The 27679-nt window shown below is 62.6% G+C and overlaps 1 protein-coding gene across 5 annotated transcripts in view; it reads left to right on the top strand.

Moving 5' to 3' along the window:
* Window positions 1–23545, top strand: part of FOXP4 (forkhead box P4) — a 29573-nt gene extending 6028 nt beyond the window's left edge. The window contains exons 2-16 of one of the 5 annotated variants that reach the window (XM_026053152.1): window positions 2507–2596; window positions 7844–7966; window positions 9454–9540; window positions 13030–13177; window positions 13495–13699; window positions 13793–13897; window positions 15637–15724; window positions 17217–17300; window positions 17407–17608; window positions 17691–17767; window positions 17876–17977; window positions 21726–21847; window positions 22167–22233; window positions 22321–22487; window positions 22573–23545. In XM_026053152.1, coding sequence (XP_025908937.1) covers window positions 2507–2596; window positions 7844–7966; window positions 9454–9540; window positions 13030–13177; window positions 13495–13699; window positions 13793–13897; window positions 15637–15724; window positions 17217–17300; window positions 17407–17608; window positions 17691–17767; window positions 17876–17977; window positions 21726–21847; window positions 22167–22233; window positions 22321–22487; window positions 22573–22717 — 1812 coding nt within the window. In that variant the 3' untranslated portion in view covers window positions 22718–23545. Of the gene's footprint in view, window positions 1–2506; window positions 2597–7843; window positions 7967–9453; window positions 9541–13026; window positions 13178–13494; window positions 13700–13792; window positions 13898–15636; window positions 15725–17216; window positions 17313–17406; window positions 17609–17690; window positions 17768–17875; window positions 17978–21725; window positions 21848–22166; window positions 22234–22320; window positions 22488–22572 lie in introns of all 5 variants that reach the window. The other 4 variants (XM_026053155.1, XM_026053153.1, XM_026053156.1 and 1 more) reach the window with 4 other exon arrangements.
* The last annotated feature ends 4134 nt before the right edge of the window (window positions 23546–27679 follow it).

Here is a 27679-nt window from a genome sequence, read left to right as displayed (position 1 = left end):
GCCCTCGCTCCCGCTGCCCCTTCCCGTGCGCCGTGGACCTTCCCACTCCGCATCCCGCTCCCATCCTGCTCCCATCCTGCTCCCCATCCTGCTCCCCATCCCACTCCCATCCCGCTCCCGATCCTGCTCCCCATCCCGCTCCCATCCTGCTCCCATCCTGCTCCCCATTCTGCTCCCCATCCCACTCCCATCCTGCTCCCCATCCCGCTCCCATCCTGCTCCCCATCCTGCTCCCCATCCAGCTCCCATCCCACTCCCCATCCCACTCCCATCCCGCTCCCGATCCTGCTCCCATCCCGCTCCCGATCCTGCTCCCAATCCTGCTCCCATCCCAATCCCCATCCCATCCTGCCACCCTTTGGAGGCCAGCCCGGCGCTGGCCCAAGCCGTGTTCAGCTCGTTCAGGTAATTTGCCGGCTCTGGGAAACTCCAGCGGCGTCGCAGGGATCCCAAAGCCTTGTCCAGCCCCGGGCTGTCCTGGCGTGGCCCGCGCGGCCGGGGCGGCTCAAGCCGGGGCGGGCAGGAGAGCGGCGCTTCTGCAGGGCAGCACYCGGGAGCGGCTGGGATTGGGAATGGTGATCCCGGGATCAATCTGCCTGGTGTCTTGCCCCGCAGCCAGGATCTCCTCCTGCTTGATGTTCTCCATCCACCGCGGCTTTGGTTGCACTCACATGGGCTTCAGGATCAGCCTTGGGGTCTGGCTGTTCCCAGGACAGCCTTGGCAAAGCCAAGGAGCGATGGCAGGGCTCTGGTTTTAYCGGAATGTCTTTTTTGGTCGCGTTTTGCCCGTTTTTCTATGGCAGTTGGTTGAGTCGTCGCGTTCCCATGCGGCAGCTGCCTGCGGATCCTGGGGGAGTTTCACGTGGTGCGGACAGGGAAAGGCACCGAGCGAGCAGCCGGCAGCGCAGCGAGAGCGTGGGCAGCGGGATGCCCCGGCACTCGGCTCCGCGCTGCAGTTCCCAGCACAGCTCCAGGAAGCCGGAGCGGGGAGCGCCTGGGCCACCGCTCGCTTTGCTCTGCTGCCCTGCTCGGCGAGCTGCACGTCCAACAGCTCTGTTTCTCTCCGGAGCGCAGCACCAGCGTCCGCACCGTCCGTGCCGTATGGAAATTCCTGGGCTTTTGTGGGGCTGTTTGATACTTCGCGAGCACCCGCTTCGCTTCCTGCCTTGGCTGCATTTGGGRCACAGCTGCTGGGCTGGGTCTTTCTGCACGAAACTATTTCTTTTTAATAAAAAAGGCCGGACCGTGTCCACCTTCAGGACGGACAGACCGCGCGCTGGCGTCTGCAGCAGAAAACTGTGGCCGGCTCCTTCCCGAGCAAAAGCCAGTGCTCACAAACGCCGGCTTTTGCCTGCGACTTTGTTCCCTGCGCGCTGCAAAGAGGGGCGGAAAATCCGCCCCCGGCAGCCCCTTTCGCCCCGCCGCCGCCTGGAAGCCGGCGCGGTGATTTACGGCCGGGGTGTTGACAGCTCGGGGAACCCACATGCTGTTTGCAGCACCGCCAAGCTGGGCGCTGACCCGGCGCCCCCGGCCCCCCCGCCGGCTCCGCGCCGCAATAAAAACCCGTCGTGCCGGCAGCGCCACAATGACTTTGTTGTGCACAGCCCTCCCCGAAAGGGGGAAGCGGGAGCAACCCCRTGCGCACAGAGGGCTGCTCGGGAAGCGCAAGCAGGGAGCGCCCGAGGAGGCTCAGCTGGAGCAGCAGCCGCGGGGCCCCCCCGTGCGGCTCCCTGTCCCCGGGGCTTGCAGCTCGCTGCCCGCACTTGTTGCTCTCTCCTCAGCACCTCCTTGCAGGGTTCTCGCCAATTCCACGTTTGCAGGAGGCTGCTGCCGTGCTGCTCACATCAGCTAGCGGCTTGCACTGACGCCCGTTTTTTTGACCATTTACGTTGTTTTTTTTTYCCCCTTTTGCATGACAGCTCCCTCCTTCAGGCAAGACCCTTTGCAAACCAGCGCGTGCTAAGGAAACTATCATCAAAAGCAGCAGGCTGCACCTCRGGGCACTCGCCAGCGCTGCTAAACTTTGGCACGGCCGGGAACGCTGTCAGCCGCACCGAGCTGTTAGCGCAGGGCGGAAACCGCGCGGCGCGCGACCAAAATCCCGGCTGGCGACGGGGACTCCTGGTGCTACAATGTGACAATCAGCTGTATAATTAAATACACGCTGTGGCTCCAGGCATGTGGGTTGTCAGCGGCAGGAGGAAAACCCCGCGCGCCGTGCGGCGGCTCCGCGGGAGCGCTCGGAAGGACGAGCTCCGGCGGTAGCCGCGACTCCTTTGGTTGCATCTGCTGGCAGCGCTGCTTGCAAAGGGGATGGAGGTGATAAAGGGTGATGGAAATGGGCCAAATCTTGGAGAATTTTAGCCCTGCGTGATCTGTGGGAGGTTGTGCACAGGCCTTTGGCGCAGCGGGGAGGCTCCCCGCTAATCCCGAGGGCTCGGGAAGCAGCAGAGCCGGCTGGGGGCCGGTGCCCGCGCGCTGCCCACCCGCTGTGTCTCTTTTGCAGGCTCTCCAGGTGGCTCGACAGTTCCTGCTGCAGCAGGCCGCGGGGCTCAGCTCGCCCGGCCCCAATGACACCAAGCAGCCCGCGGTGCAGGTGAGGCCAGCACGCGCGCCCGGCCGCCCACAGGCCCCTTGCAGCTTTTCCGTAGCTCCCGGCCAGCCAGATTCCCCCTGCAGCTTTTCCTTAGCTCCCTCCGCATCCCTCGCCTTCGGCTTTGCCCCAGCAGGGTTGCGGATGGGGCCAGGAGGGGCCCTTAAAACGCCCCGATGCCATCGGTGCTGGCACCAGGATGGGATTCACCTCATGCCCAGGTGTTTTCTGCAGCAGACACTGGGCTTCAGTGGTGGGAGTTATCCTGGGAAAGACGGATCCGGGGTGCAGTGTGTCCTGCTCCCCATGGGGACCTTCCCTTTGCTCCCTGGCCACTTTGTCCTGAAAGGAAGGGGGCAGACAGGATGGATGGAAGGAGGGAAGCAAAGGGACCTGGAGAGCACAGAGGAGGGAGGAAAGACACAAAGCCCAAGTGAATGGGAAGCGACAATTTAAATAGCCATGCGGAGGGGCTCTCCCTTCAGGCTAATTAAATTTATCGGAGAACAGCAGGTTACCTTATTAGAGCCACGTGGGCTTAATTAACAAAGGGAAGTAATTAGCCCAAGCTCTCTGCAAGCGGGAGGTCCTGCCCATGCCAGTAGAGCTGCCTTCCTCGCCCACCCTCTTCCTCACCCCGCTCTCCGGGACGCAGCGGGGGCACCRGGGGCTTTGACCGGCTCTGCCAGCTGCCGTCGGCTCTTTCCTGCGTCCCCCATTGACCACTGTTAGGGTGTGAACTGTGGAGCTGCATCTCCAGTGCAGAAACAGTGGGCTGCAGGATCCCGCCGATCCCGCTGGCCTTTCCCACCGCCGGGCTCTGGAGCGGGGCCACTGGGGCTGTTCCTGGGGCGCTGCTGTCCCTGCTGTCCCCTCCTGCGCCCGCGCGGGCAGCGGCCGGGCCGCGGCCCAGCCGGGTCCAAGCGCAGCCGCAGGAAGGAAGCGCAGTCAGTGCATGGAAAATCTCTCGGAAGAACAAAGGCAGAAAGAGTGAAGTCAGATTCCGGTAAAGGGCGTCCTGCTCTCCTCGCCACCGCTTCCCTGCCCTGCGCTCTGTGTCTTCCCAGCCACGTGGCCGGCTTTTCCAGAGTTAACTCGGGCTGCCTTCCTCTCCCCGCTCCCTCCTCCTCCTCCTCCCTTATGTGTTGCAAAGGAACTTGTGAAAGTGGCAGACGTGAGTCAGAAATAGCTCATAACTCAGCGGCCTCCCCCCGGCCCGCGCCGGCAGCTGGAGCGYGATCCCGCCGCGGGGAGATAGGGATTAAGCAGGCTCCTTTGAAAGGAAGTTTATCTAACGGCGGAGTGGTGTGGATGAGACTGGCCAGGACGGCTGCGCCGCTGTAGGGGGAGGACAAGGAGGAGGAGGAGGAAGGCTGCATCCTCCTCGACGCGGATTCCACCCAGGGAGGGGGAGTGCGGCACAGGGAATGCGGCGTTCCCGAATCCCGGCAGCTGGGGAGCGTGGGGCCCCCGCGGCCATCGCCCTGGCGGGCTCGTCCTGCACGGGTGCAGGTGCCCGGCAGCCTGCGGACTCTGCAGTGGCAGAATGGCCAATTTGGGGGCGTTTTGCAGGAATGAGGGGCTGCCGATGATGCCCCAGGGCAGCGGCCGAGGTGTGCAGCCCCCTTGCTTGGGAGAAGCAGCTTCTGAGCTTCCCTCTTGCGTCCTGGCCGAGGGCAGGTTTGCAGGAGCACTGGGGTCCTGGCTGGGAAGCGGGAAGCACCAYGACGTTCCCGCTGCTTCCACAGCTGCCGGCGCGCGTGGAGCAAGCGGCTCCAGCCGCGCCGGGTCCGGATAGTGCCGCGGGAATRCGAGCAAAGCGGCTCCTGAGCCCCAAGCAGGGCGCTGCGGAGCTCCGCGGCCATCACCGCTTTGGGTAGGAAACTGTGTCCCAGGCGGGGTAGCTGCGTGARGACAGTCTCACAGACAGCCCTCCAGTTCCAGCTGCCTAAGGAGAGAGAAAACAACAACAAAAAACACCTGGATTTAAAGCACTTTTTTTTTTTTTCTGCAACTTCAGAGCGATTACAAACTCGTAGCGATGGTTGCTGTTGCACCGGAGGCTTCGCGCTGCTCGCGACTTGCGCAGCGCTTCTCTCTCCGGCGTGCTCGGCCCTGGACCCCGCTCTTGGTGCCGCTTGGAGGCTGCAGGACCCGCCGAATCGTCGGGTGTTAGGGAGTTTCRTGGCTTTTCCCTTCCCACAGCAGGAATGGGGGATCCCAGCACAGCTGGGGAAGGCAACTCGCTGCAGTCGAGGAGTCTCCGCGAAGGGAGCGGGGATGACGGGCACCGAGGGAAGGGAGAGGAGTTGGGAGCAAACTGCGGGAAATTGCTTTTCTTTTGTGTGCCCTGGCGGGGAGGCCGCTGGAGCGGAAAAGTGTATTTTGTTGATTTGAAACTTGCGTGAAATGGGTAATGAAGACRGATCAATAGGAGCCCTGCTCCTTCCCTCCGCGGGCAGGCGCGGCTCCGGCGGCYGCGCGCTTGCCGTGAGCTTGTGCCCTGCTCGCGCCCGCTGCGACGGCCTCGCGAGGCTGCCGAGCCCGGGCAGCCTTTGCTGGGCGCCCAGCACCCTTGCAGGTGCGCGGAGCCAGGGGGGTGGCGCCAGGTCCTTTTTGTGGGTCTGGAGGGGAGCCGCTCGCTCGGCGCGAGCAAGGCAGCRAGGGCGGTGTGGACAGCGCGGCAGCAGGTCGGGAGCCGGGTTTTAGGTGCGGAGCTGAGCTTGCAGGAGGCTTTATTCCCGTATAACCGCCCCAGCCTCCCGTGGGAGCGCGGCCAGCTCCTTGGGAAAGTGCCACGCGTGAGTAACGGCTCGTGTTGGAGCCGGAGGTGAGCGCGGGGGGGCCTGGATGCTGAGCGAGCCGCCGGCTCCCTCCTGGGATCTGGAGAGCCCAGTCCCGTGTTGCATCGTGAAGGCGCCACTGGTGTCCTCAGCTCCAAGTTTGGGAATCCTGTCTCCTCCCAGGAGCAGCCGGACGTTGTGAACTCCCGGGCAGAGGGGACGTCACATTCCCTGAAATCTGCTTCCCGTTAAGAGCAAACCCCGCCGCGTTGCTCCGAGCCCGGCTGCGTTCCGCCCGGCCAAACCCCGCTCCGCTCAGCTGGCTTGGGCAGAGCTGCTCCATGCTCCCTGGAATGCCGAGATTCCCCTTTAATACCCGGCTTGTTTTCCACCCACCGCCTGCTTATCCGCCCCCTCCCCGACCGCTCCATCCTGCAACGCGGAGGGATTACAACCAAGACAGCCTGGAAAATCAGCCCCTCGAGATGGGGCTCGCAGCGCGCAGATCCGGCGTCAAGGCTTTCTGTTCGACAGCCAAAGCTGTTAGTAAGCAGTTTTGCGGGGTGGCAGGAGGCCAAGGCGTGAGTCAAGCCCTGCTGCAACTCGCTCGCCGGCGGATGCCAGCTCATGACACACGCGCGGGCCCTTCTTGGAGAGAAGCAGCCCGTGCTCCCGGTGACAAATCCCAGGCGTGCCCGGGGATGATGCTGCAGGGAGGAATTGCAGCGCCGGGGAGAAGGAGCGTTTGAAAAGATCCTGGTTGGGTGCCAGGCACGGTGGTCTCCACAGGGCTCCTCCTGCACCGCATTGGGGCTCATTTGGGCTGTTTTGGGTTCGGTGCTGGATGCTGGAGAAGGCTCCAGCTGTTCCGCAAAGCAGGCAGCCAGGCTCGTAACTGGGAAACGACCAAGCCRGGTTTATCCCGGATGGTGGAATCGGCAGCTCCCGGCCGGCACGAGGAGCCGCGGGTTCCTCGAGGAGCCGCTTCCCCACGTCAGCGTGGCATCCCGGCGCGCGCGGGGAGCGAGCCATTTAATGCACACAAAGGTTGTATGAAAATATAATTCTGCTTTTGTTAGCAGCCATCAAACTCTAAAAAGCGTCGCTTTTGTTTTCTTGTAACATTGTGAAAACCTCGTGTCGGATCGAGAGCTGGGGCCCTCTCGACTAATCGCCTCTCCTTTGTGTTTTTAGATTATAGGGGCAATTAGTGTTGTCAAAACCTCTGGCAATTCTCTTTGCTCTTGACAGGGTGTCAGTCCGCTGGGCGAGAAATGGAAGGTGTTATAACTCTCCGGTAATTAGAGTGCCTCCGATTGGAAAATGCCGGCAAACGCGGAGGAGCGGCCGCGCGTGGGGGCGGGGAGGCGGCCGGCCGGGGCGGGGGGGCTGGATGCAGATGAGCAATTAATTAGGGGCTCTCATTCCCTGCGCGCTGGGAGCGGAGGAATGGGCCGAGGGAAGCGGGCGGGCTGCTCCCGGCGCCCTGGGGCACTTGGGAGCCCCCCAGATGTTGCCGGTGTTCCCAGCACAGCTGGCGGGAGCTGGCGTCTGTCCCGGGGAGCCTCGCGCTTCTCCTGGGCTTGCGGTGGCCGGGAAGGCGGCCGATGTCGCGGCCTGCCCTGCGGACGGTGCCGTCCCCGGGGCCGCTTCCCCCGGCTCCAGGTGCGGGTGCCCCCGGGCAGCCTTGGGCGCGGGCGCCCTGCAATTAATAAATAACCGGGCAAGGAGGCCGCTGGGGTGGGATCGGCCGCAGCAAATGAGGCCGGGACCACTTGCGACACCTCCCCGCAGCAAAATGCCTGAGCAAACAGATAAGCCTCTGCTATCGCCCTTGAAGGCCGGCGTGCTGGGGCACCCGCCGCGGAGGGGGCAGCGCGCGGGGATCTTCCCCTCRGCCTCTTGGAGGCTGTGGGGGTCCGATTGGGAGAGTTTGGCCTGGGGTGGGTCCTGGGATAGGTTCTGCGCCCTGGGATCCATCACTTGGCACATTCCCCTGTGCATCATACACGCTGCGGGGGTTGGCAAGTGTTCCTCACCTTCCCTGCCTCAGCACGGTGATTCCGGCCTTGCCAGGGTCAGCCGGAGGCAAAAGCTTGGATGTGCCGATGGAAAAGCCGTCAGCCTCTTCCTCCCTGCTCGGCTCCTCCGAGCGCTGGGCTTGGGTACCTCCCTGCACTCCAGAGGCTTTGCCCTGCTTTGCCATGGATGAGAATGCTCCCTGTGCTGCCAGTTCTCCAATTCCCGCTGCTGAGCTGCATTCCAAGCAGGGAAAAAGCAGTAGCCCCCGACCTACCTCCATCATCCCGCTCTGCGTGCCGGCAGCCCGGGGCCGTCTCCAGGATCAAGGACTGACCCCTTCTCCCTCCCATCGCCATCTCCCCCCTTCTCCCCTGTCCGCGGGGCCGGCGGGCGCCGCGTGGCGGGTTTGTCCCCGCGGGAYGTGACRTGTCGCTGCCGTCYGCAGGTGCCCGTGTCCGTGGCCATGATGTCCCCGCAGATGATCACGCCGCAGCAGATGCAGCAGATCCTCTCGCCGCCCCAGCTCCAGGCCCTCCTGCAGCAGCAGCAGGCCATAATGCTGCAACAGGTACGGCCGCCGCGCGCGGTGAGAGGTGCTCTTTGCCTGCGACGCACCCGGCTTTTCCCTCCTCTGTTTYCCTGGGGATCAGCCTGTGCCATGCTGAGGGATGCCGTGTAAAGCCCGGCCGTGCTTGCAGCACCGCACAGCCCCGCTCGCCACGCGGCTTGGCAGCTCAGCACGGAGCGAGCCCTGGCACCAGGGACGTTTGGGGCTGCTGCTTTCAGCTTTTGGGGAGCTTTTGGGGCCAACCTTGAGTCCAGCCACTTTCCAGAAGAATCTACAAGGGAAAGAGGAGCAGAGAGGGAGGAAAGAAAAAAAAAGGGAAGAAAAAAAACCTCTAAACTACGAAGCAAAACAGGCTGCTTAGGTAAACAGCCCGGCCGGGGAAGGAGCGATGCTGATGCCGCAAGCATCACCCTCCCCACCCTTCCTCCTGCCTCCCGTACCTGTTTACTCCAAACACGCCGATAAGGATTCAAGGTTGGCCCCAGGGAAAGAACAAAGGGTAAACACTACCCTGGGTGGGTCCTGCTCTGAGCCGCTCTGGAGCCGGATAAAGAAACACGTTTGACTGCAAATTAAACAACCCAGGCCGGAATAGCTCGCATTCTCCACCAGAAGAAAACCAAACATCACACCTCTCACCCCTGACCCAATGTTCCCGCGGCCGAGGCGCAAGGACCCGGCTTTGATTGGCTTTGGGGTAAACACGGAGCCTTTCCAAACCTGTCGGCCGGCACAAAAAGCAAAGTTGCTGCTGTCAGCGCTGTCAGCCCCGAGCTGATAAAGGCTTCCCGGCATCTGCAGGGGCATTCCGGAGGAGCCGGTGTCTCCCTGCGCCGAGGGAGGCGGGAGGGAGGCCGCTGACCTCCCCGCAGCCCCCGCCCGCACGCAGCACATCCATCACCCACAGTTTATTTAGCGGGGCCGGGGCGAGAGCTGCCGTCCCCCCCGGCACGTCCCGGCGCTGCCTCCCTGGGAGCCCTTTGGGGAGATCTCTGCTGCCTTGCAGTGAAGCCGCCCCGGGGCCGGCCCCGTTAGCCTCCCTTTCCCTGGCACCAAAAGCGAGGTGCCACGAGGGTTACCAGCTGTGCCCCAAATCTGCCCTCGCCGGATTCCCTCCGCCCTCGGAGCGGCCGGGGTGGCTGCACTGGGAGCAAGCCCAGCACACACGCGTCATACCCGGGCTCCGGGGAGCCGGGAATGGCCGAAAGCAAAGGGCAGCAGCGGGCTGTGCCCTTCGGGGTTCCTTTCTTGCTTCCCTGTGAGGATCCGGAGCCCTTAGGCGCCTCCAGGARCGTGATCCCAAGTTTCGTTCTGCAGCCCTGAAGGCTCTGGGCAGATGCTTTTCCGCTCGAATCTCCCAGAATCCTGGGACTCCCGGAGCTAGYGGAACCAGCAGCAAAGAGGGCGCAGGGCAGGGGCTTACGCTAGGCAGTGAGAGCCGAGCGGATATTTCCACTGCTAAACCTGGCCTGCTTTCTCCCTCCCAGTTCCAGGAATATTACAAGAAGCAACAGGAGCAACTTCACCTGCAGCTATTGACACAGCAGCAAGCCGGAAAGCAGCAACCCAAAGAGGTGAGCTCATCCCACCGGGTCCCGCGGGCTGCGATCCCATCTGGATCACGGTGAAAGGAGGGAACAGCACAAAACGGGGTGTGCGCGAGGCCTGGATGCGCCTTGGGAGCTCCCCGTCCCGGTGGCTTCAGTGGTGCTGGACCCTTGGTGCCGTGCATGGATGTGCAGGTGGGGCATGAGCAAACACTGATGGAGTCTGACCTCTGCAATGGCTTCAGGAAGGGGGAAAAAAGCCCTTTAGTCTTGCTCTGGGTGGGGAATCCTTAAGGAAAGGCCTTTTGGGGCAGAGAGGGGCCAGCTTAGCCCTTGCCGAGCCCATCCAGCTGCACAGCAGCACCCGTGAGCAGGTCGGGTAGAAACCCCACAGAGGCCTTTTTTGCACCAGGAAAAGCAGATCTGACGCAACCAACGCACTGTGCAAAATCACCCCGGCTCCAGCAAAACCCTTTTGAGTGTCTGAGCAGGGAGAGGCTCAGGCYAGGGCTGGTGCTGGCCGCCACGGTGAGCCTGGTGGCATTTTGCCGGGACAGACCCTTTGCTGGGGGGGCCGTTGCGTGAGCAGCGAGGTGTTTGTGCTGCTAGGATGACWTCAGCCTGGCATAAGTGCATTTACACAACAGGTTTTATTGCCGTTTCTCTCATGAGCAGCCGCCTCGGTGTGGTGGCTGTCTCAGCAAAACGCTGCCCGTGGCCCGGTCGTGGCTCCGGGCCGGCCCCGACACGTGGCAGGGAAGGGGCAGCACTCGGACATCACCCTCGCTCCTGTTTTGTTTCCTGCCCCGGGACCCATCCAGGTGCAGGGCAGCGCTGGGGGCTTTTCCGTGCAGCCGTGCTTCCCGAAAGGCCTCTGCGTGTGCTGGATTTGTCCAGTGCTTTTGCTGCTTGGAGCATTTGGGGTTGGAGGAGGAGGTTGGAATTTGGAGGCCGAGCACGTGCTCAGCTTGGGGCGCAGCCCTGCGGGGCCGGCGCCCACTGCAGCCTTCCGTAGACTTTGAGCCTGGCTTTCCATGCGGGCTCGCTTTGCGCAGGGGTCAGGTTTTATCAGAGCCAGCGCCGGGAGCGGGAGCAGCCACGTGTGCTTGCATGGACACAGATCTGAGCTTCCTCACGGGCTGCCCTCCCGGCCACGGCTCTGGTAGCGTGAAGCTCCAGCCAAGGTGGTGCTAAGAAAGTTAAAAGCACATATTAATTTTGATGAAACCCCTAAAGGATGGTCAGAGCAAATGGGAGCATTGAGTGCCTGCCACGATGGCGTCATTTCCCGCTGCGGAGCCAGGAATAGCTGGGACATCTTCAGCATCTTCATGCCCAGCTCATGTCGGTTCCTCTGGACAGACCTATGGTGGGATTTTGTTCCCGACCGTTGGAGAGTCCCCAGAGCAGAAGAGCCAGAGAAGTGGGAGGGAGGAGGATGGGAACATGGCAGAAGCCTGTGCTGGAGCGCGTCCTGTCCCAGAGGATGCGGGATGGGATTTGCATGCATCCTGGCCAGGAGCTGCCCACCCGGGCAGAGGGAGTGGCCACATGGGGACAGGTTGGGGACAACCACCAGGCATCCTGCCACCCTTCCTAGAGGCTTCTGCCCTGTTGTGCAGGGAGGAAACCCCAGCCGAGCAAAGCCCGGCCACATCCCACGTGCTGGCAGAGGGTGAAACTTGGGTGCTGGCGGGATGGCTTGGCCGGTCCCGCGCCCTGGYGCCCAGGTCCCATGGCTGGAACATCCCCTCAGCTGCTCGTCCTCCCTACGGCAGCAGCGGGAGCCGGGCTGGGGAAAGGTGCCTGCTGTGTGTGGGTGCTCTTTGTGCTCGCCAAGGGGCCCTTCCTCCCCCTCCTCCTCCTCCTCCCCCCCTCGGTGGCAGCCTCCCCCGTGTCCAGCGGGGCCGGCAAGGGGGGCAGCGCGCGGGGGCCCTGCCTGGCAAGCAACCCCGGCGTCAGCTTAATGAACTGCTCCTGTCAGTCCCGAGTGTCACGCCGAAACTCCTCCTGATGTGCTCATAAATCAAAGTGACGGCGCCTCTTACCCCGCGCGCTGCACCCGCTCAGCTGCGGCTAATGCAGGAGTGTGGGCAAAGCGCGTTAAGGCACCGGCCCCCCCGGCCCCTCCAAGCCCCCCGCCACGGGAGCCACGCGGGGACGTGGGGACCAAAGACGGCATCCCCTCCCTGTGCAGCTGATGGGTGCCAGGCACCGGCAGGGGCGGGATGGGGAATGATTCTGCAGTTTCAGATTTTTATTTGCACACGGATAAGGTTTGGGCTTCGTCGCTTCTGTTCRTGCTGCGGTCACTGTGAGCGTGGAGGTGTCCAGAGGAAGATGGGGTGGTGGAGCTGCCTCTGGGGTGTCCCCAGGGACATCCTCTTGGTGCAGCGAGTGCTGGAGAGTGGGGAGGGTGCAAGGCTTTTGAGGAAGGAGCTTTGAGAGGCGCMTTTACTGCGGAGTGGCCAAGGCCTGGGAGGAGGCAGAGAGGATCTGGCCCTGGAGGCAGCTCCTGGGGGCTTTAAACACTCGCTGTGCCCTGAAGAGGGCTGAGAATCCACCTGGAGTTGCAGCAAGTTTGCAAGGTAGCCCCGGGTAGCCCCTTGCAAGTTTGCAAGGTAGCCTCCCTGCTCTCCGGAGCTGCTCCGTGGCGTCAGCGGGAAGATGCCCCATGCCCAGGGGATCAGAGCTTGCTGCGCCGCACTGCTGCGGGTTGCAAATCCCTGTGCGGGATGTGCCTCTCTGCAGAGCATTTGCACTCAAACGCTCGCCCCAAAAGGGCCAACACCGAGCACGTAGGCACGCGCCCGGCACCCCGTGTCCCAGCACGCAGCGGCACTCAAGGGGTTACGGAGCCACCCCGCTAACGAGAGCGGCGGCCCCAGCAGCTCCCCTCGCCCCTTAGCAGCTGCCCTTCCCCGTCCCTAATTGAATTCTCTCCCCTTCAGTTAATTCTCATGGATTTCCTGGAGCCTCCCCAGGGATGGGTCCTGCCTAACTAGTTGAGGGGTAGCTGCGGTGCAGCCGGCTCTGGGGGAGGCTGCCAGAGCCTTGGCTGGGGGGACCCAGCAGCAGGGACGGGTTCGGAGCCGCGGATTGGGGGTTTGTGCCCTCCCCAGCGAGAATGGGCATCTCGACATGGTCATTTTGGGGCTATTAAGGGCATTTCTCGGCTGGCACGAGGCTGCCCTTTCCGGGCGCTGGGCCGTGGTGCCGGGCACTCGGCATGCGCTTCCGAGCCCCGGCGCGGCGCAGCCCCCGGCTGCCRCCCGCGGTGTTCGCTGCAGGCAGCGCCCGGCTCCGCGCGCTCGCGCACTTCCCTGTTCTTTTCTTTTTTTTTCTCCTTTTCCTCTCTCGCTTCCCCTCCTCTTCCGAGAGATCAAAGCCTCCGCCTGGCACGGCGGCGAGCGGAGCAGGCGGCGCGGCCTGCGGAGGGAGGCCCCGGCGCTGCCTCCCGCGGCTGCTGTCGCGAGCAATAACGCGGCTTCGCTTCCCCCTTCCGCTTCCCAGCAGCCGCTCGGGAACAAGCAGCTGGCCTTCCAGCAGCAGCTCCTGCAGATGCAGCAGCTCCAGCAGCAGCACCTGTTAAACCTGCAGCGACAAGGGCTCGTGAGCCTCCAGCCGGGCCAGGCCTCCGTCCCGCTGCAGAGCCTCCCCCAAGGTAAGCGCGGGGGCTCGGGCTTGGCAGCGGCGCTCGGCAGCAAGCGCCRCTCCTAAAATAGCCGAGCTGCTCGTTCCTCCTAGGAACAGGCTTAGCTGCACGCTTAGCACGCGCTTGCTGGAGTTCGGGGCTCGCCTGCTGCGCAGGGGGGACGGGGGGACGTCGGCGGAGCCGCGGTTGCCGCTCCGAGGGCTGGGAGAGGCCAGGGCCGGCAGGGAGCTGCGCTGCGCCGCGCTCGCCGCAGGCTCCGGGGGTGCACGCGGGCGCGGGGCCGCGCTCCCTGCTCACCGCGGGGCGTTCTGCCTCCCTCGCCGCAGCCGTGTGCCCCTCGGACCTCCAGCAGCTCTGGAAGGAGGTCACCGCCAGCCAGCCCGTCGAGGACAGCATCAAGCAAGAGGGCCTCGACCTCTCCACCAACACCTCCAACTCTACCTCGTTTCCGGCCGCCAAGGTCTCGCCCCCCATTCCCCATCACTCTCTGCCCAATGGCCAGAGCGCCATGCACACGCCGCGAAGAGACAGGTAGGTGCCACCGCGGAGCGGGGGCACCCGCGGGAGCGCCCCGGGACGGCGCCACGAAGGGCTGACAGGACAGGCCCCTGTCCTGCCTTGCAGCTCTTCCCACGAGGACGCGCCCGGCTCGCACCCGCTCTACGGCCACGGCGAGTGCAAGTGGCCCGGCTGTGAAACCCTCTGCGAGGACCTGGGGCAGTTCGTCAAGTAGGTGTCCGCCGGGGAAGTGGGGACACGGGTGCGCGGGAGGAGGAGGAGGAGGAGGAGGATGCAGGCGGGAGAGGCAGCGGCAGCGCGGGGAGAGGAGGAGACAGATGGCAGCGCGGCCGCCGCTGACACCGCTCGTGGGCTCTGGCGCTGACTGATTAACTCCGCTGTCTGCGAGCCCTCCGCCAGCGTCAGGGTCAAACAAATTGTTTTCACGCTTCGTCAGAGGTTTACTTAATTAGTTCATTTGCAATTAGATCTCTTTGTAGCCGGGATTTTTAGCAAAGACATCAGAAGGAACTGACGGGCTTTCTTTTCTTCCCGCTTTTCCCCCTGCCTCGCTTGCCGCGTCCCTGCTCCGAGCAGCCGTTGGGGGAGTTGGGGCCGCGAGGCACCGGGTGCCGCGCGCTTGGCTCTGGCTGCACCGAGGCGGGTGATGGACGCTGCCATGCGCAGCCTTCGTCCTCACCAGCCTTCATCCTCGCCAGCCTTCATCCTYGCCAGCGGCAATGGGCAGAGCCAGSGGGTGCGGGATGGGCTCCAGCTGCAGGAGCAGGTTTATCCCAAGGGAAGACCATGCCGGAGCCAGGCACTGCCCAAGCAGGCCTGGCTGAGGAGGAGGAGGTGGCGCCGAAGGGCGGCTGGCGAGGCCGGGCAGCGTTGTCTGGTGGCTACCRGACGTGCTAATGAGTCAGGCTCCTGCCGGCCCCTTTCCCTGCCGCTGGGTCGCTGCGGGAGCCTGGATAAGGCCTCTCCTCGGGGCTGCCGGCACGTTTGCATGGCACGGGGCACATGAACAGCCAGGCTTGGGAAGCGTCGCAAATCCTGCAGTTTTCCCAGTTGCTGGGAGCGCGGGGCTGCCGCCGGGGCGGCTCGCGCACGCGCGGCCTTGGCAGCCGGGCCCGGTTACCTAACTTGTTTTTGCAAGTCGGGGCTGGATCTTTTTCGCAAACCGGCTGCCCAGGGAGCCTCCTGGTGCTGTGCGTGTCCAGCACCGCTGCGGTGGACGTTCCCTGCACAGCCTCTCCTGGGATGTCTCTGCACAAACATCCTGCTCTTGCTGGGAGCTGAGAGCATCCAGAGGCGCTGGGCAGTCGCTATTCCCACCTCGCTGTCCCCTGGGTTTCCCCGCGGGGAAGAGCTCTTGCCCTCAAGGAATGGGCCCTCCTGGGGTGCCAGGCTGGGAACTTGCAAGCAATGCACACATGTGGTTCAGTGCAGTGACTGCCCCGGGCACGTGGGCAGCACGCGCCGCAGCTCGGGGTGTGCAGGGACGTGCACGACCTGCTCGCGTGGCCCTTTGCATCCCCAMCAAGGCCTCCCAAGGAGGGAGGATGGCAGAGACCTGGCGTGCTCGTGTTTGCAAGGAGCACCCTGGAAATGCAGCCCCTGCCCGCAGGGCCTTCCGGAGCGGGTGTAAATAAAGCTGCATAAGGCTGCCTTTGTCCTGGGAACCTGCTCCGCTGGTCTGGTGGGTCCCGCTCCGAAGCAGGATTTCTCTGGGAGTTTAATGAACTGGCTGCTGCTCTCGAGCACCCCCAGTGCTGTCCCCGTGTCCTCAAGTGCAGGGGACCCAGTGCTGGGGCGCTTCAGGCAGGAAGCCCCCCATGGGCTGGAGCGCTTCAGGCGAGCGGCCCCCCATGTCCCCACGAGCCGGAGCTGGTCCCAAGTGTATCCCCGGGACTAGGGTGCATTTCTGGTGCACCCCGGCACGAAACCTGCCCYCTCTTCCCCTGCAGACACCTCAACACGGAGCACGCGCTCGATGACCGGAGCACGGCGCAGTGTCGCGTGCAGATGCAAGTGGTTCAGCAGCTGGAAATACAGGTGGGTGGGAGCAGAGCCCCGAGGACGGCGGCGGCGCCGCGCGCTCCCCGCGGGCCCTGGGGTGCCCGGGCTGCCGCAGTGGGGACGCGGGACGCGCTCGCAGCGCGCCAGCCTCCTCCGGCTGCGAGCGCTGGGACTGGCAGTGCTGCGCAAATCAGGCCACTTATGTAGGTGACTAAGTACGGCCTTTGGAGTCTAACTCGAGGTGCCTATTTTTGGAAATCTCGCTCTTTAAATAGTGCCTTTCCCAYCATCGCTGGCTCCCCGAAGTGCCTGGCCTAGCTTGGTTAATAGGGAAGGGAGGGAAAAATGGGAAGCCACAGAGGTTTTGCCAGAACTTTGGAGGGAAAAGGTCCCTGGACAGGTCAGTGGGACAGGACAGGCAGCGTTGGAAGCTGCCAGGGGTGGAAATAACCCGGGATGAAGCCGGAGGGGCCCCTGCCAGCAGTGCATGGGGAGACTGCAAAGCCACCGAGTCAAACCGTGTGCTCACAGCCCGGTCCCCAGCGCTCGCTAAAGCGAAAGGTTGAAAGCAATTACTGGAGCTTAAAGAGGGAGGGAGGGGAAGGGGAAAGGGGGGAAGGAAAAAAAGAAACCTGAAGGGCTAGCAGAAGGGCCGCGCGCCACGAGCGGGGCCTGCCACCCGAGCGAGCAATTAGAAAGTTTGGAGCGCGAGCTCCCGCTGTGCCGGCGCGGTGCGGCCGCGTCACGAGGGGAGAGCTGTCAGCTCTAATGAGCGCGGCCGCGCGAGCGAGCGCCGAGCCCCGCGCAGAGCGCCCGGCTCGCGCCCGGCCCCGCGCCGTTAACCCCTTCGGCTGGCGGCGGCCGCGGGTGTCAGCTCCCATCGCCCGCGCCGCGCTCACGCGCCGCCCCGGTGCCACGGCCAATATTTCACCCTTGCCCGCACCCGGGGGAGTCAACGCGTGGGGAGCGGGGCGCAATTACAGCAATGTGGCGCGTCCCGGGGATGGATGGATGGATGGAGGGATGGATGGAGGGATGGATGGGTGGGTGGAAAGACAGATGGAAGGATGCACAGATGAACAGAAGGGCAGATGGCAGGACAGATGGATGGATGGATGGATGGATGGATGGATGGATGGATGGATGGATGGAAGGAAGGAAGGAAGGAAGAATGGATGGACATGAATGGATGGAAGGATGGATGGACATGAATGGATGGAAGGATGGATGAAAGAATGGATAGAGGGATGGATGGGTGAAAGAATGGGTGGGTGAAAGAATGGATGGATGGAAGGACAGATGGATGGAAGAATGGATGGATGGAAGAACAGATGAAGGAATGGATAGGCAGAGAGAGGAAGGAAGGAAGGAAGGAAGGAAGGAAGGAAAAGAAGGAAGGAAGGAAAAGAAGGAAGGAAGGAAGGACAGATGGAAGTGTGGATGGACGGATGGCTGATGCATGCGCCCAGGTTGGGGCGTCCCTGTGGTGCCTCCACCGCTCCACCTCTCTCGTGCTTCCCCCGGGCAGCTGGCGAAGGAGAGCGAGCGGCTGCAGGCCATGATGGCCCACCTGCACATGCGACCGTCGGAGCCGAAGCCGTTCAGCCAGCCTGTAAGCGCCCATGTGCGTTGGCCTCCCTGCCCTCGCCCGACTCCTCGGCGCCGGCCCCGCCGGCRCCCGGCTCCCCTTGCCCACCCGCGCTGCTCTCTCCCTGCAGCTGAACCTGGTCTCCAGTGCCAGCCTTTCCAAGAGCACTTCCGACACCTTTCCCGACGGCTTACCTCACCCGCCCACCTCCGCCACCGCCCCCATCACCCCCCTGCGCCAGGGCCCCTCCGTCATCAGCTCTTCCACTTTACACAACGTGGGGCCCATCCGCAGGAGAAACTCGGACAAGTTCTGCACGCCGATATCTTCAGGTGAGCTCAGGGGACGGCCGCCCCGTGGCCGCGTGCTGGAGCGCCTGCCTTCATCTCCCCGTCCTCTTCCTCTTCTCCGCAGAACTTGCACAGAATCACGAGTTCTACAAAAACGCCGATGTGCGGCCGCCCTTCACGTACGCCTCGCTCATCCGGCAGGTGAGTTTTCCCCTTGCTCTGCAGTTCGGTCCCTCGTTGGGCCGGCAAGTTTGGGCTTTCCGGGTAATCCTCTCGTCTGTTTTTTTCCCCCCCTTTCCTATTTYCCAGGCCATCCTTGAGACCCCAGACAGGCAGCTAACGTTGAACGAAATCTATAACTGGTTCACGCGGATGTTCGCCTACTTCAGGAGGAACACGGCCACCTGGAAGGTAGAGCCGGCTCCGCGCCGCGGGGACGGGCCCAGGGACCTGGCGCTGAGTGCGCCCTTGGCACTCTGGCATCCCGAGCGCTCCAGATGCCTGAGTGAGGCTAAAGGAGCTGCCAAGGCGGGATGCTGCTGGCCTGGAGATGGTGGCAGGATCTTTGGCCACCACCGTGCCAGCATCCTTCCTCCTCCCAGTGTCTCACCCAGGCATGACCCGCCAAACACACAGCTCTGAGCAAAGCTCCTGGGGGACGCGGGAGAGGGTTTTGCGGGTAAATGCAAACATTTTAGCCCTGAAGGGCACCTGTGGAATTCAGGGCGGCTTGGGGAGGTTGGTGGGACATGGCCTGGCCTGCCAAGGCTGCGCTGCAGCAGCTGGCGCCTTCCTGCAGCCGGGAGCTGGGGCTGGASCGGAGCCAGCACGTCTCCGCACCGGGAGAAGGGTAAAAGAGAAAAGCGAGACACTCGAAATAGCAAATAAGGTTAATGATAACCCGGGGGCTGGTGTCGCTGCGCGCAGCAAATCAGAGCTGCCTCTGCCGAGCTGCAAGACGCTGTGGCCACGGCTTGGGAGCCAGCGCGAGGCAGCGGATGCTCCTCCAGGAGGAGGGGAAGGGGAGCGCGAGCTGCTGGATGAGGTTTCTAGGATGCTGCGGGGTATCCTGGGTTTATCTTCCATCCCTAAAGAGCCTCCTTTCCCTATCACCTCTTGCATGCCCTGTGCAAGGGCTTTCATCTTGCAGCAGTCCCTGCAAGGGRCCGTCACGGAGCCTCGCGGTTCTGGCTTTTCCTGCACCTTGGGGGCACCAGCAAGAGGGACACATTCATATGCGAAGGGACCGGGAGGTCTGGGGGCTGATCTTGATTTTCAAGGTCCTTWTTTTGCCATTTTTGAGAGACATATGTGGATAATGGAGAGTGAAGGCTGCTGTTCAGCACCTCCGCATTAGCTTTCCAGGGCCACTGTGCAGGACACTTCTCTGTTCTCCTTTATTTCAAAATTGCCAAATCTGAGAGAAAAAAAAAAAAAGCTCAGATGAAAGGGATAGTTGTGAAAGGAGGAGTTATAGCCCCAACCAGGTTTTATTTATTGTTTCCTGCTGCATGTGTTTGCTCCAGCACAACTTCCTTCGGCTCCAGATAGCGGCAAGCAAGGCAGGAAAGGAGAAATGCAAGTTTAAAAGTTAGAAGCAGATAAAAGCAACCCCCAAACCCACCTCAGACAAACAAGAGGCCAGAGGGGCCCCAGCGCGTGGTGAGGGTTGGAAGGAGCCGCTTCTTCCAGAGCGGCTGTTGCGGCTCCGAGCGCCGGGGACGGGACCCTGCCTTGGTCTGGAGTCCCCCTCACGGCACACGGGCAGTATTGCAACGGGAGCGTCGCGCTGGAGCGGGAATGGAGCCAGGAGCCCTGTCCCCGCTCCGCGCCTCGCTTTCCCCATCTGCAGAATGAAGTAGCACCCACTGCTGAAAACTGCCTTTTCTCCTTCTTTTTTATTAGATGAAAAGAATAAGTATTTGGCGCCTCGCTTTCCCCATCTGCAGAATGAAGTAGCACCCACTGCTGAAAACTGCCTTTTCTCCTTCTTTTTTATTAGATGAAAAGAATAAGTATTTGGTTTTTTTTCCCTTTTTTTTTTTTTTTTTTTTTTTTTTTTTTTTTTTGGTGGCTTAGCTGAGGTTGCAAAGTCTCAGAGTGGAGCTTCCCCAACCCTTTCCTCTTCTTTTTTGCTGCTCTTTGCTTTTTCCTGCCCAAAAGGGTTGGGAGGGGACTGGGAAAGGCCCCTGCTCGTGATTCCCCTTGGATTTGCTGTTTCCAAAGCCCATTTTTTTGGGGAAAGGCAACAGGGGGGATACATAGGAATAAAATAGCGCGTTTCTGTCCCGGTTTCCCTGCCCTTTGGTGCGAGGCCGGGGGCCGCTGCGCTCCCCAGCAGGGCAGGGCAGGGCAGGGGGAGCGGGGCCAGGGGCCCAGAGCAAACACCATTAGAAAAGGCAAAGAGGAGAAGCAAACAGAGGAGCCACGGCCCGTGCTGAGCAAACAGCTGTCGAAATCCAACAGCCGCATCCAAGGGAGCCGCCGGAGCCGCGCGGGGTGGGAGCGCTGCCCGGCCCCGGGGACCCTCCGCACGTCTGAGTCACATCGAGGAGCCCGGTGGCCGCGGAGGGTTTGCAGCCACCCGTGCAAGGGCTGGGCAGCTTTGGCCTTGCTATTGCCCAGGGTGCCTTTTTGGTTTCTGTCTCCTCGGGACGTTTSTCCGGCTGGTGCCTCCCCATGCGAGTACGGAGAGGCCGGTCCATCTGCRGGCACAGTGCCCAGAGCTTTCCCTCCTTCCTTGAGTGCTTTGGGAGACACTTTGGAGAGGCAGGAATGGAAAAACCTAGCGGTGAGAGAGCACCCTGGGTCAGCTCAGAGCCTGCGTGTCCCCCCAGGACTTGCCCATATCCGCAGCTGCCCATGCACCGTGGCCACAAGTTGGTTTAGCCTTCATGTTGCCCCAACCCCTTTGCACCAGGAAGGGGAACGTCCCCAGAGCCCTCTGCAGAGTGTCCCCATGGTTGGTTGTCCCYRGAGCCCTCTGCAGAGTGTCCCCATGGTTGGTTGTCMCYRGAGCCCTCTGCARAGTGTCCCCATGGTTGGTTGTCCCCAGAGCCCTCTGCAGTGTCCCCACGCTGGGTCTTGGCGCTGGCCCTTGCGCTGGGCACGCAGCACAACCTGCACGGGGTCCTGGGCAGGGAACCCGGCTCGCTTTGCTTCTGCCCCTACGTTACAAACCAAAGTGTGTGTTTGGGCACGGGGGAGCAGCCCAATTTGATGAGTTTCCAGGAACTCTTAACACTTTCCCACCTTAGGGGTGGCCCAGTCCTTGTGTCTCCTTTCGCCTTGTTGTCTTGGCCAGCTCCTTTGTTTATACAGCCCCCGTTCGACCTTTCAAATTGCTGTTAATGTTTTAGCGTAACGAATTAGTCTCTCATCACGAATCAGGACTTGGGGAAAAAAAAAAAAAAAAAAAAAAGCTGGAAAAAAAAAGCCCCTCCGAGGCCAACTTCCTGAAATTGGGGTCATTCTCATTTGCAAGGCAGAGAATCTGAGAACCTTAATGCAAGGAAATTTATTCAAAGGCAGAGCCCCGGCGTGATTAGGCCCTTTGTAATTATAGCTCGGAGAGATTCCACTCCAGCCTCCTGCCTCCCTCATGGATTAGCAAGTGAGTCGGAAAAATACACAGGATTTAATTAGAGGCAAATTAAAATTGGTAATGAAATAGGGGCAGTAGCAAATGGCAGGGAGTTGGAAGGGGAAAAGGGAGCCGGTATCTCTCGGGGCTGCGCTGTCTGCCTACGTGTGCGTCTCTTTATTTTACATTTAGAAATGTAAAGATGGGCGACGTCAAGAAGAAAGGGAGGGAATGGACCAAAAAGGGAGGGGGGAAGGAAGGAGAAAAGGGAAGAAAGAGCTGCTGGCTTCGCCTGGCATCTCCCAACGAGCCGCGGCGGCTCCTTCCCTTGTCCCGCTTGGTCCCAGGCTCAGCTCAGTTTGCTGGGACAGCCGTGGGCCTTGTCCCTTCCCTGGGGAGTTTAGGACACGCAGACCTTGTCTCGCAGCCCCACTACCATGGAGAGCTGGTGGCCGGTAGGGGTGGGTGTGTGGCTGCTGCTCCCTGTCCGGGCTCCGTTCCCGCAGGATGGTGGCATCAGGAGGGCTCGGATGGGGTGGTGGGACCAGGCTGCAGCCGTGCCCGCTCTGCCCGCAGAACGCCGTGCGCCACAACCTGAGCCTGCACAAGTGCTTTGTGCGCGTGGAGAACGTCAAGGGCGCCGTGTGGACCGTCGACGAGCACGAGTACCAAAAGCGAAGGCCACCAAAGATGACCGGGTAGGTCCTGCTCTCCCGTGGGGATGTGTCTGAGCGCCCGGCCTGGCTCTCCGGCTGCTCCCGGGAGCCCATCCGGACTGAGCATGGCCATCAGGAGCCCTCCTCTTCCACAGCACCCRTGGTCCCCTTGCTGCTGCTATGCCACCCTTAGCACTTCCCAATGCTCCTTGGGGTCTCTCTCCCCACCATGGACACCTCAGCAGGGAAGGCCCAAGGTGGGGCCATGGCAGCTCCATCTCCTCCTGTTTCCCTGCTCGCAGGGGCCGGGCTGGCCGGAGCGCCGCGGCACRAGCCCCATTGCACCCCCTGTCTCCCGCAGGAGCCCGACTTTGGTCAAAAACATGATTTCGGGACTTGGGTACGGAGCACTTAACGCCAGCTACCAGGTGAGGCCCTTCGGCAGCCTCTGCCCGCGCGTCCCCCGTTCGAGCCGCGGGCTCCGCGCGAGCCGTGACCGCCGCTCCTCCTYGCAGGCCGCCTTGGCGGAGAGCAACTTCCCGCTGCTGAACAGCCCCACGATGCTGAACACGGGCTCGGCCAGCGGCCTCCTGCACGTGGGCCACGACGACGTGAGCAGCACCGTGGAGCAGGTGAACAGCAACGGCAGCAGCAGCCCGCGCCTCTCCCCGCAGCAGTACAGGTGAGCGGGGGACAAGGGACACGGCCGCGGCGGCTCCGGGGGCACCTCGGTGGAGCCTGAGGCCCCTCGCGCTTCCCCCCGGCAGCCATCCCGTGCACGTGAAGGAGGAGCCCGCCGAGGCCGAAGACGACAGCAGGCCCGTCTCCCTCATGGCCGCCGCCAACCAGAATGTGACCATTCCCGACGACAGGGACCTGGAGGAGGAGCTGCCGGTGGAAGACTTGTCCTAAGGACCCCGTTGTCCTCCTCCCCACCGTCGTCCTGCCCGAGGGGCGAGCGCTTCCCTCCCTCCGCGGCCGGAGCCCCCGCAGCGGCTCCCACCTCCTCCAGGTGACCTCCGGCGTTAACCTCTTTTTAAAGGCACTTCCACAGAGCAAAAGGGTTTCCTTGGGGTGACCTGTTGCTGACGGCACGTCCCTCCTCCTCCTCCCCACTGCCCGCGTCCTGGGCGCCAACAGATTCCTGCCTCGGGTGCCACGCAGAGATCCGCAAGCCCAAGAGCTGAACTTTTTCTTTCCCCGTGGATAGTGACTGAGTGGTGGACGAGGATGGTAGGTTGTTTCTGTCCAGCGTTGTCCCTCCTTCCTTCCCGGCATCCCTGGATCCTCCGTGCTGGCTCCCCCAGCAGTATTGTGGTGGGCATTGGACCGTGCCCAGGAAGAGGCAGCTCCAGGATCTGCCCTGGGCACCGGCAGCGCTTGGAGGGAATGCGATGGCAGGACCCCCCGCGCCTCCTGCCCAAGGGGGTTTTGCACTAGGAGGAGTCTTCACCCCTTCCCGCCCGCTGCCTCCCGTCAGCTGGACGGCAGCTTTGGGGGGAAAAACAGCAGAAACGGGGACGACGCCTTCGCGTCGTGGCTGGAACAAGATGCCTTCCCGACGCATCGCTGGAGCGCTTGGAGCCCGGAAGAGCCAACTTGTGTTTGCCRCCGTCCCTGTCCCCTGCGGTGCCGGGGGAGGCGGCGGCGCGGTTGAACACGCCACAGCTCAAGCCGCTTCTCGCCGTCACGAGCGCGGAGGGCGACRTCTCCATACTGTGAAGCGCCGGAGAGGCCAGGCAGTGGCGAGTCCAGGGAAAGGCTCCCGCTTCCTCTGTCTCCGAAGCTGCGGGAATGGCTCCGGGGGCGCGTGCTGAGCACGTGGGGCACCTTGCGAGCAGCCCTTGCCCAGCTCCCCACATGCCACCTCGGGGTGATGCTGACCTCCTGTGCCGCCCCATCCTTCCCAAATCAGCCATGACCACCCCAGCCTGAGCTCTTTGGTTCCCTCTGTTTTGTTTTCCTTTTTTTTTTTTTTTTTTTCTTTTTTTTCCTGTGCATGTGCATCCGGATGGGAAGATACCAAAAGATTTCTAGGTCCGTAGTTCAGGTGAACAGATGGTATAATGCCAAAAAGAAATGTTAATAATGAGAACGACACAACCAAACACCCCTCTTCTCCCTGCTCTTTTCTTCCATCGCTGGCGCTTGTGGCTCCCGCCGGCCGGGCTCCCCGGTGCTGCAGGGGCCGCGGTGTCGATGCCCCCGGCCAGGGGCATTCCTGCTTCTTGGACCCCTTTTTTCCGTCTGTGGGCCGGGGGCTCGGAGGTGGTGCTGAGGGRACGCGCTCCGGCTGGCCGGGCCGTCCCAGTGGGACTTGGGTGGTTTGGAGAGGATTTGCTCCGGGTTGCAGTAAGGGGCAGATGCTCCTGGTTTTGAGCCTTTTCCTTGCTGCACCCGTCCCTCCGCATCCCTGAGAAAAGCTGAGCCGGGTGGCGATGCCGCACAATTCCAGCGCCGGCAGCACGGGCTGGGAGCGGCGTGTGCCCAGCGTCTCCTGGGGGAATGGAGCGTCTCCCGGCTCGCTGCCCCGGCCGGCACGAGCGCCTCCTCCCTGCCTCCCCTCTGCAGCACCCCGTTGTGCAGCGCGGCAGCTCCGCGGCCCCTGCACCGGCTCTTCCCAGCCCCGAAACGCGCAGAGCTCCGAGGCGGCTGGCGCAGGGCTCGCCCGCTGCCCGGCCGCCCCTGTTCTCCGCGCTCGCCTCGCTAGGTGTCTCCACCGGCCCCGCGTTGCTCCCGGCGCCTCGTGGCTCACGGGCCGGGAACAGCGCTCGGCGCTCGCTCCCGGCCCCTCCGCGCGCCCGGGGCGGCAGCAGACACCGCTCTGCAGCCCGAGGCTGCCCCGCTGCCCTCATCCCGCTCCAAAACGGGCTTTGCCTTTGACCAAAGACCCCTCCGAGGCACAAACCAAATCTCCCTTAGCTCTGYGCCGCTCACGTCACTGCAGCTCTCCTGGGCCAGCCAGGGAGCTAGCGAGGCGGCCACCAGCATCCTCCCCTCCGCGTTTTCTTTCTTCCYTTTTTTCTTTCCARCCTCTTGATTTTTCTGTTTAAGTTATTGTTTTGAACAAGTTTACAGCCACCATGTGTACGTGTCCATGAAGGTAGGCCCGAGTGGGGCGCTGCTGCTTCCCCCGCCCCCCGGGACCGACGGTACGCGGGGCCGCGGGCCGGGCCGGCGGGCGCTGCCGACCCGCGTCCCGCAGCCCATCCCTGCTGCTCCGCATCCCTTAGCTCCCCTCGTGCAGCTGCATGACCTGCCTCTTGTTGGTTTGGGGGCTGCTGGGCAGCAAAGAGAGGTGAAAACCCCAGTGTGTGCGTCCCATCCCATTGCAGCGCCCGGCTGGGGTTGCGGCGATGCGGAACGCCGGCACCAGCGGCTGCGGTTCCCCCAGGCAGCAATTCCCTGGAGGAGCTTCCTTCGTTTTGGTGCATTTGCTGCRGTTTGCAGAAGCGGCGGCTGCCCAAGGGCCGGTCACCGTGCGGCTCCCGCCTGCGCCGCCTTCCCGGGCACTGATGTCGCTGGCATCGCCGGCCGGTCGCCTTCGCGAGCGGCTGCAGTTCTGCAGGTAGCAACGCCGCTCGCTCTGAGCCCCATCCCGCGCTCATCCAGCGCAGAGCCACCTCGCACGGAGCCCCATCCCTGCTCCTCTCCGAGCATCCCCGCGGGGTCAAGGATCCGGGTCCTTGCTCCTGTCCGAGCATCCCCGCGGGRTCAAGGATCCTGGTCCCTGCTCCGAGCATCCCCGCGGGGTCAGCCGGGCTCCTCCCCGCTCCCCTTGCGCTCCCACACGTTGCTACCACCACCCTGGCTCACAAGAGCACTCTCTCTATATATATAATATATATATAAATAAATATATAAATACAACAGAGGGTTTTTTAGGGGTATTTTCCTTTTTTTTTTTCTTTTTGTGCCCGGGTCTGGGTAGTCGCGTGGTGCCAGGCTGCCCCCCGTCCCCCTCGCCCAGTCGTTGCAGGAGGAACYGGCGATTTCACGCAAAAAACCCCCGCTTTGGTACTCAGGGGTGAAACCTGCTCCAGCCTCTGCCCCTGCCGGCGCAGCCAGCCGGGTCCGCTGCAGGACGCGGCGCCAGGCAGAGTCTTTTTTTTTTTCTTTTTTTTTGCCATTTTTGCATTTTAGGCAATTTTGTTACCTCAAACACGTCTGGCGGTGGGAGAGGGAAGGGTAAAGGACCAAACGCAGAGTACGGCAGAATTGTATGTCTGTATATATGGAGATATATATATACTGGTTTTAAACCTCCTACCATGAGTCGTGCTTGGGCTCCTTGCGCTTTGCTCCCCGTTGCCGCTCCCCCCGGCAGGGCTGCRCGGGAGCGGAGCCCGGACCTCCCCCTCCATAAAGGCTTTTTCTGGTATTTCTATGTGACATCCCGCAGGAATCGCTGCAGTTTCCGCCTTATCCTGGTTCTGGTTTTGTTTTCTTTTCCCTCCTTTTTCAGTGAGGACGATGAGGATGATGAGGAGGAGCACGGGAAGAGCAGGGGGCCGGAGCGGGGTCCCGGGCGCAGCTGCCGGCGGAGCAGCCGCGGGAAGGGAATCGAGCTAAACCAAAGGGTTTCTTTGCTTTGTTTACACGACCGAGCAGTGGCGCCGGTTACGAGAACGTCCCTATATCTAGGTTTTTGTCCTGGAAGTTAGAGAGGGGCCCAAGCAGGGGGGTCACATCCCTCACCCCCTTCCCAGCCCCCGGCACTGGGACAGGACAGGCCCCGGAAACCTCGGAGCCTCAGCCCCAGGCGAGGCCGTTCCCGGGGTGCCGGAGGGGACGCAGCCCCGGTGCGGAGCCCGTCAGGATGCAGGCGGCCTCATCCCCATCCCGCCGCGCCTCCGGCCCGGACGACACTTCTTTATTATTTTCCCCCTTTTTCCTCCCTCTCGGTTCATTCCCGCCCCTGTGTCYGGGCTGGGCAGCACGAGGAGGGATGGGGGCAGCGGGGCAGGGGGTGCCGTCCCCCCGCGGCCCCCGCGCTGTGTAAAGGAAATAGCGTTGCTGTGTATTTGTACTCTGAACTTCCGTGTGTCTGCTTTGGCAGACGGTAAACCCTTGTACAGTAGGTCTAGCTGCATGTAATCTGTATGGACAACGGCATTATAAAATGCAATAAAATAAATTACCTATCGTGCTGCTGTGCTGGCCCTCGGTCGCTCGCGCGAGCCGCGTTGGCAGCGCGCGGGCTGTCCCCGGCGCGGCCGGGCACCGGGAGCCGGGCGCTCCTGGCGCTGCAAGGAGCTGCGAGATGGGGATGTCGAGGGGTGTTCGTGCCGCGTGGCGCGGGCGGCAGCCTGCCTGGCACGGGATGGGACAACTTGGGATGGGATGGGATGGGACGAGGGGCTGGTTCTGTGACCCCACAGCCCCTGCCAATAGTCACAGCCGCTGCAGCCCCTTCGCTCTGTGGCTCTGGCTCAGCCAAGCCGCCTTAATCCTTTTTCCAGTGGCTCTTCCAGGGCTTGCTGGGAGCCCCAGCTCCCTCCCGGGGCCGGGAGCCCCCCGCCGCTCCCAGGAGCCGCGGGCTCCAACAGGTACCAACAGGTACCAACAGGTACCTCCCGGGACCTGGTCCTGCTGCATTCCCAGGGCCAGGCACAGCAGCAGGGGGACATATGGCAGAGACGGATTTAACACTTGGAGAAAGAGCTTTTAACTGCTAAACCATAAACTCTTTTCTCTGCCACCTTGTTTTTCCTTCTTTTTTTTTTTTTTTTTTTTTTTCCTGTGGACCTGAGCGCTTCTTTGCCTTGATTGCTAAAGCAGCACAGCGCCGAGCAAAGAGCTACAGCGACATCCCGACATCCCTCCGTTCTGGTCCCGCTGGGGTAGGGAGCGAACAGCAAGGGGGGGCACCAA

This window comes from Nothoprocta perdicaria, unplaced genomic scaffold, assembly GCF_003342845.1.
Source record: "Nothoprocta perdicaria isolate Ctin4 unplaced genomic scaffold, notPer1 scaffold_97, whole genome shotgun sequence".
Taxonomy (NCBI): domain Eukaryota; kingdom Metazoa; phylum Chordata; class Aves; order Tinamiformes; family Tinamidae; genus Nothoprocta; species Nothoprocta perdicaria.
The sequence above is the reverse complement of the archived record's forward strand: the minus strand, read 5'-3'. Positions and strand labels throughout refer to the sequence as shown.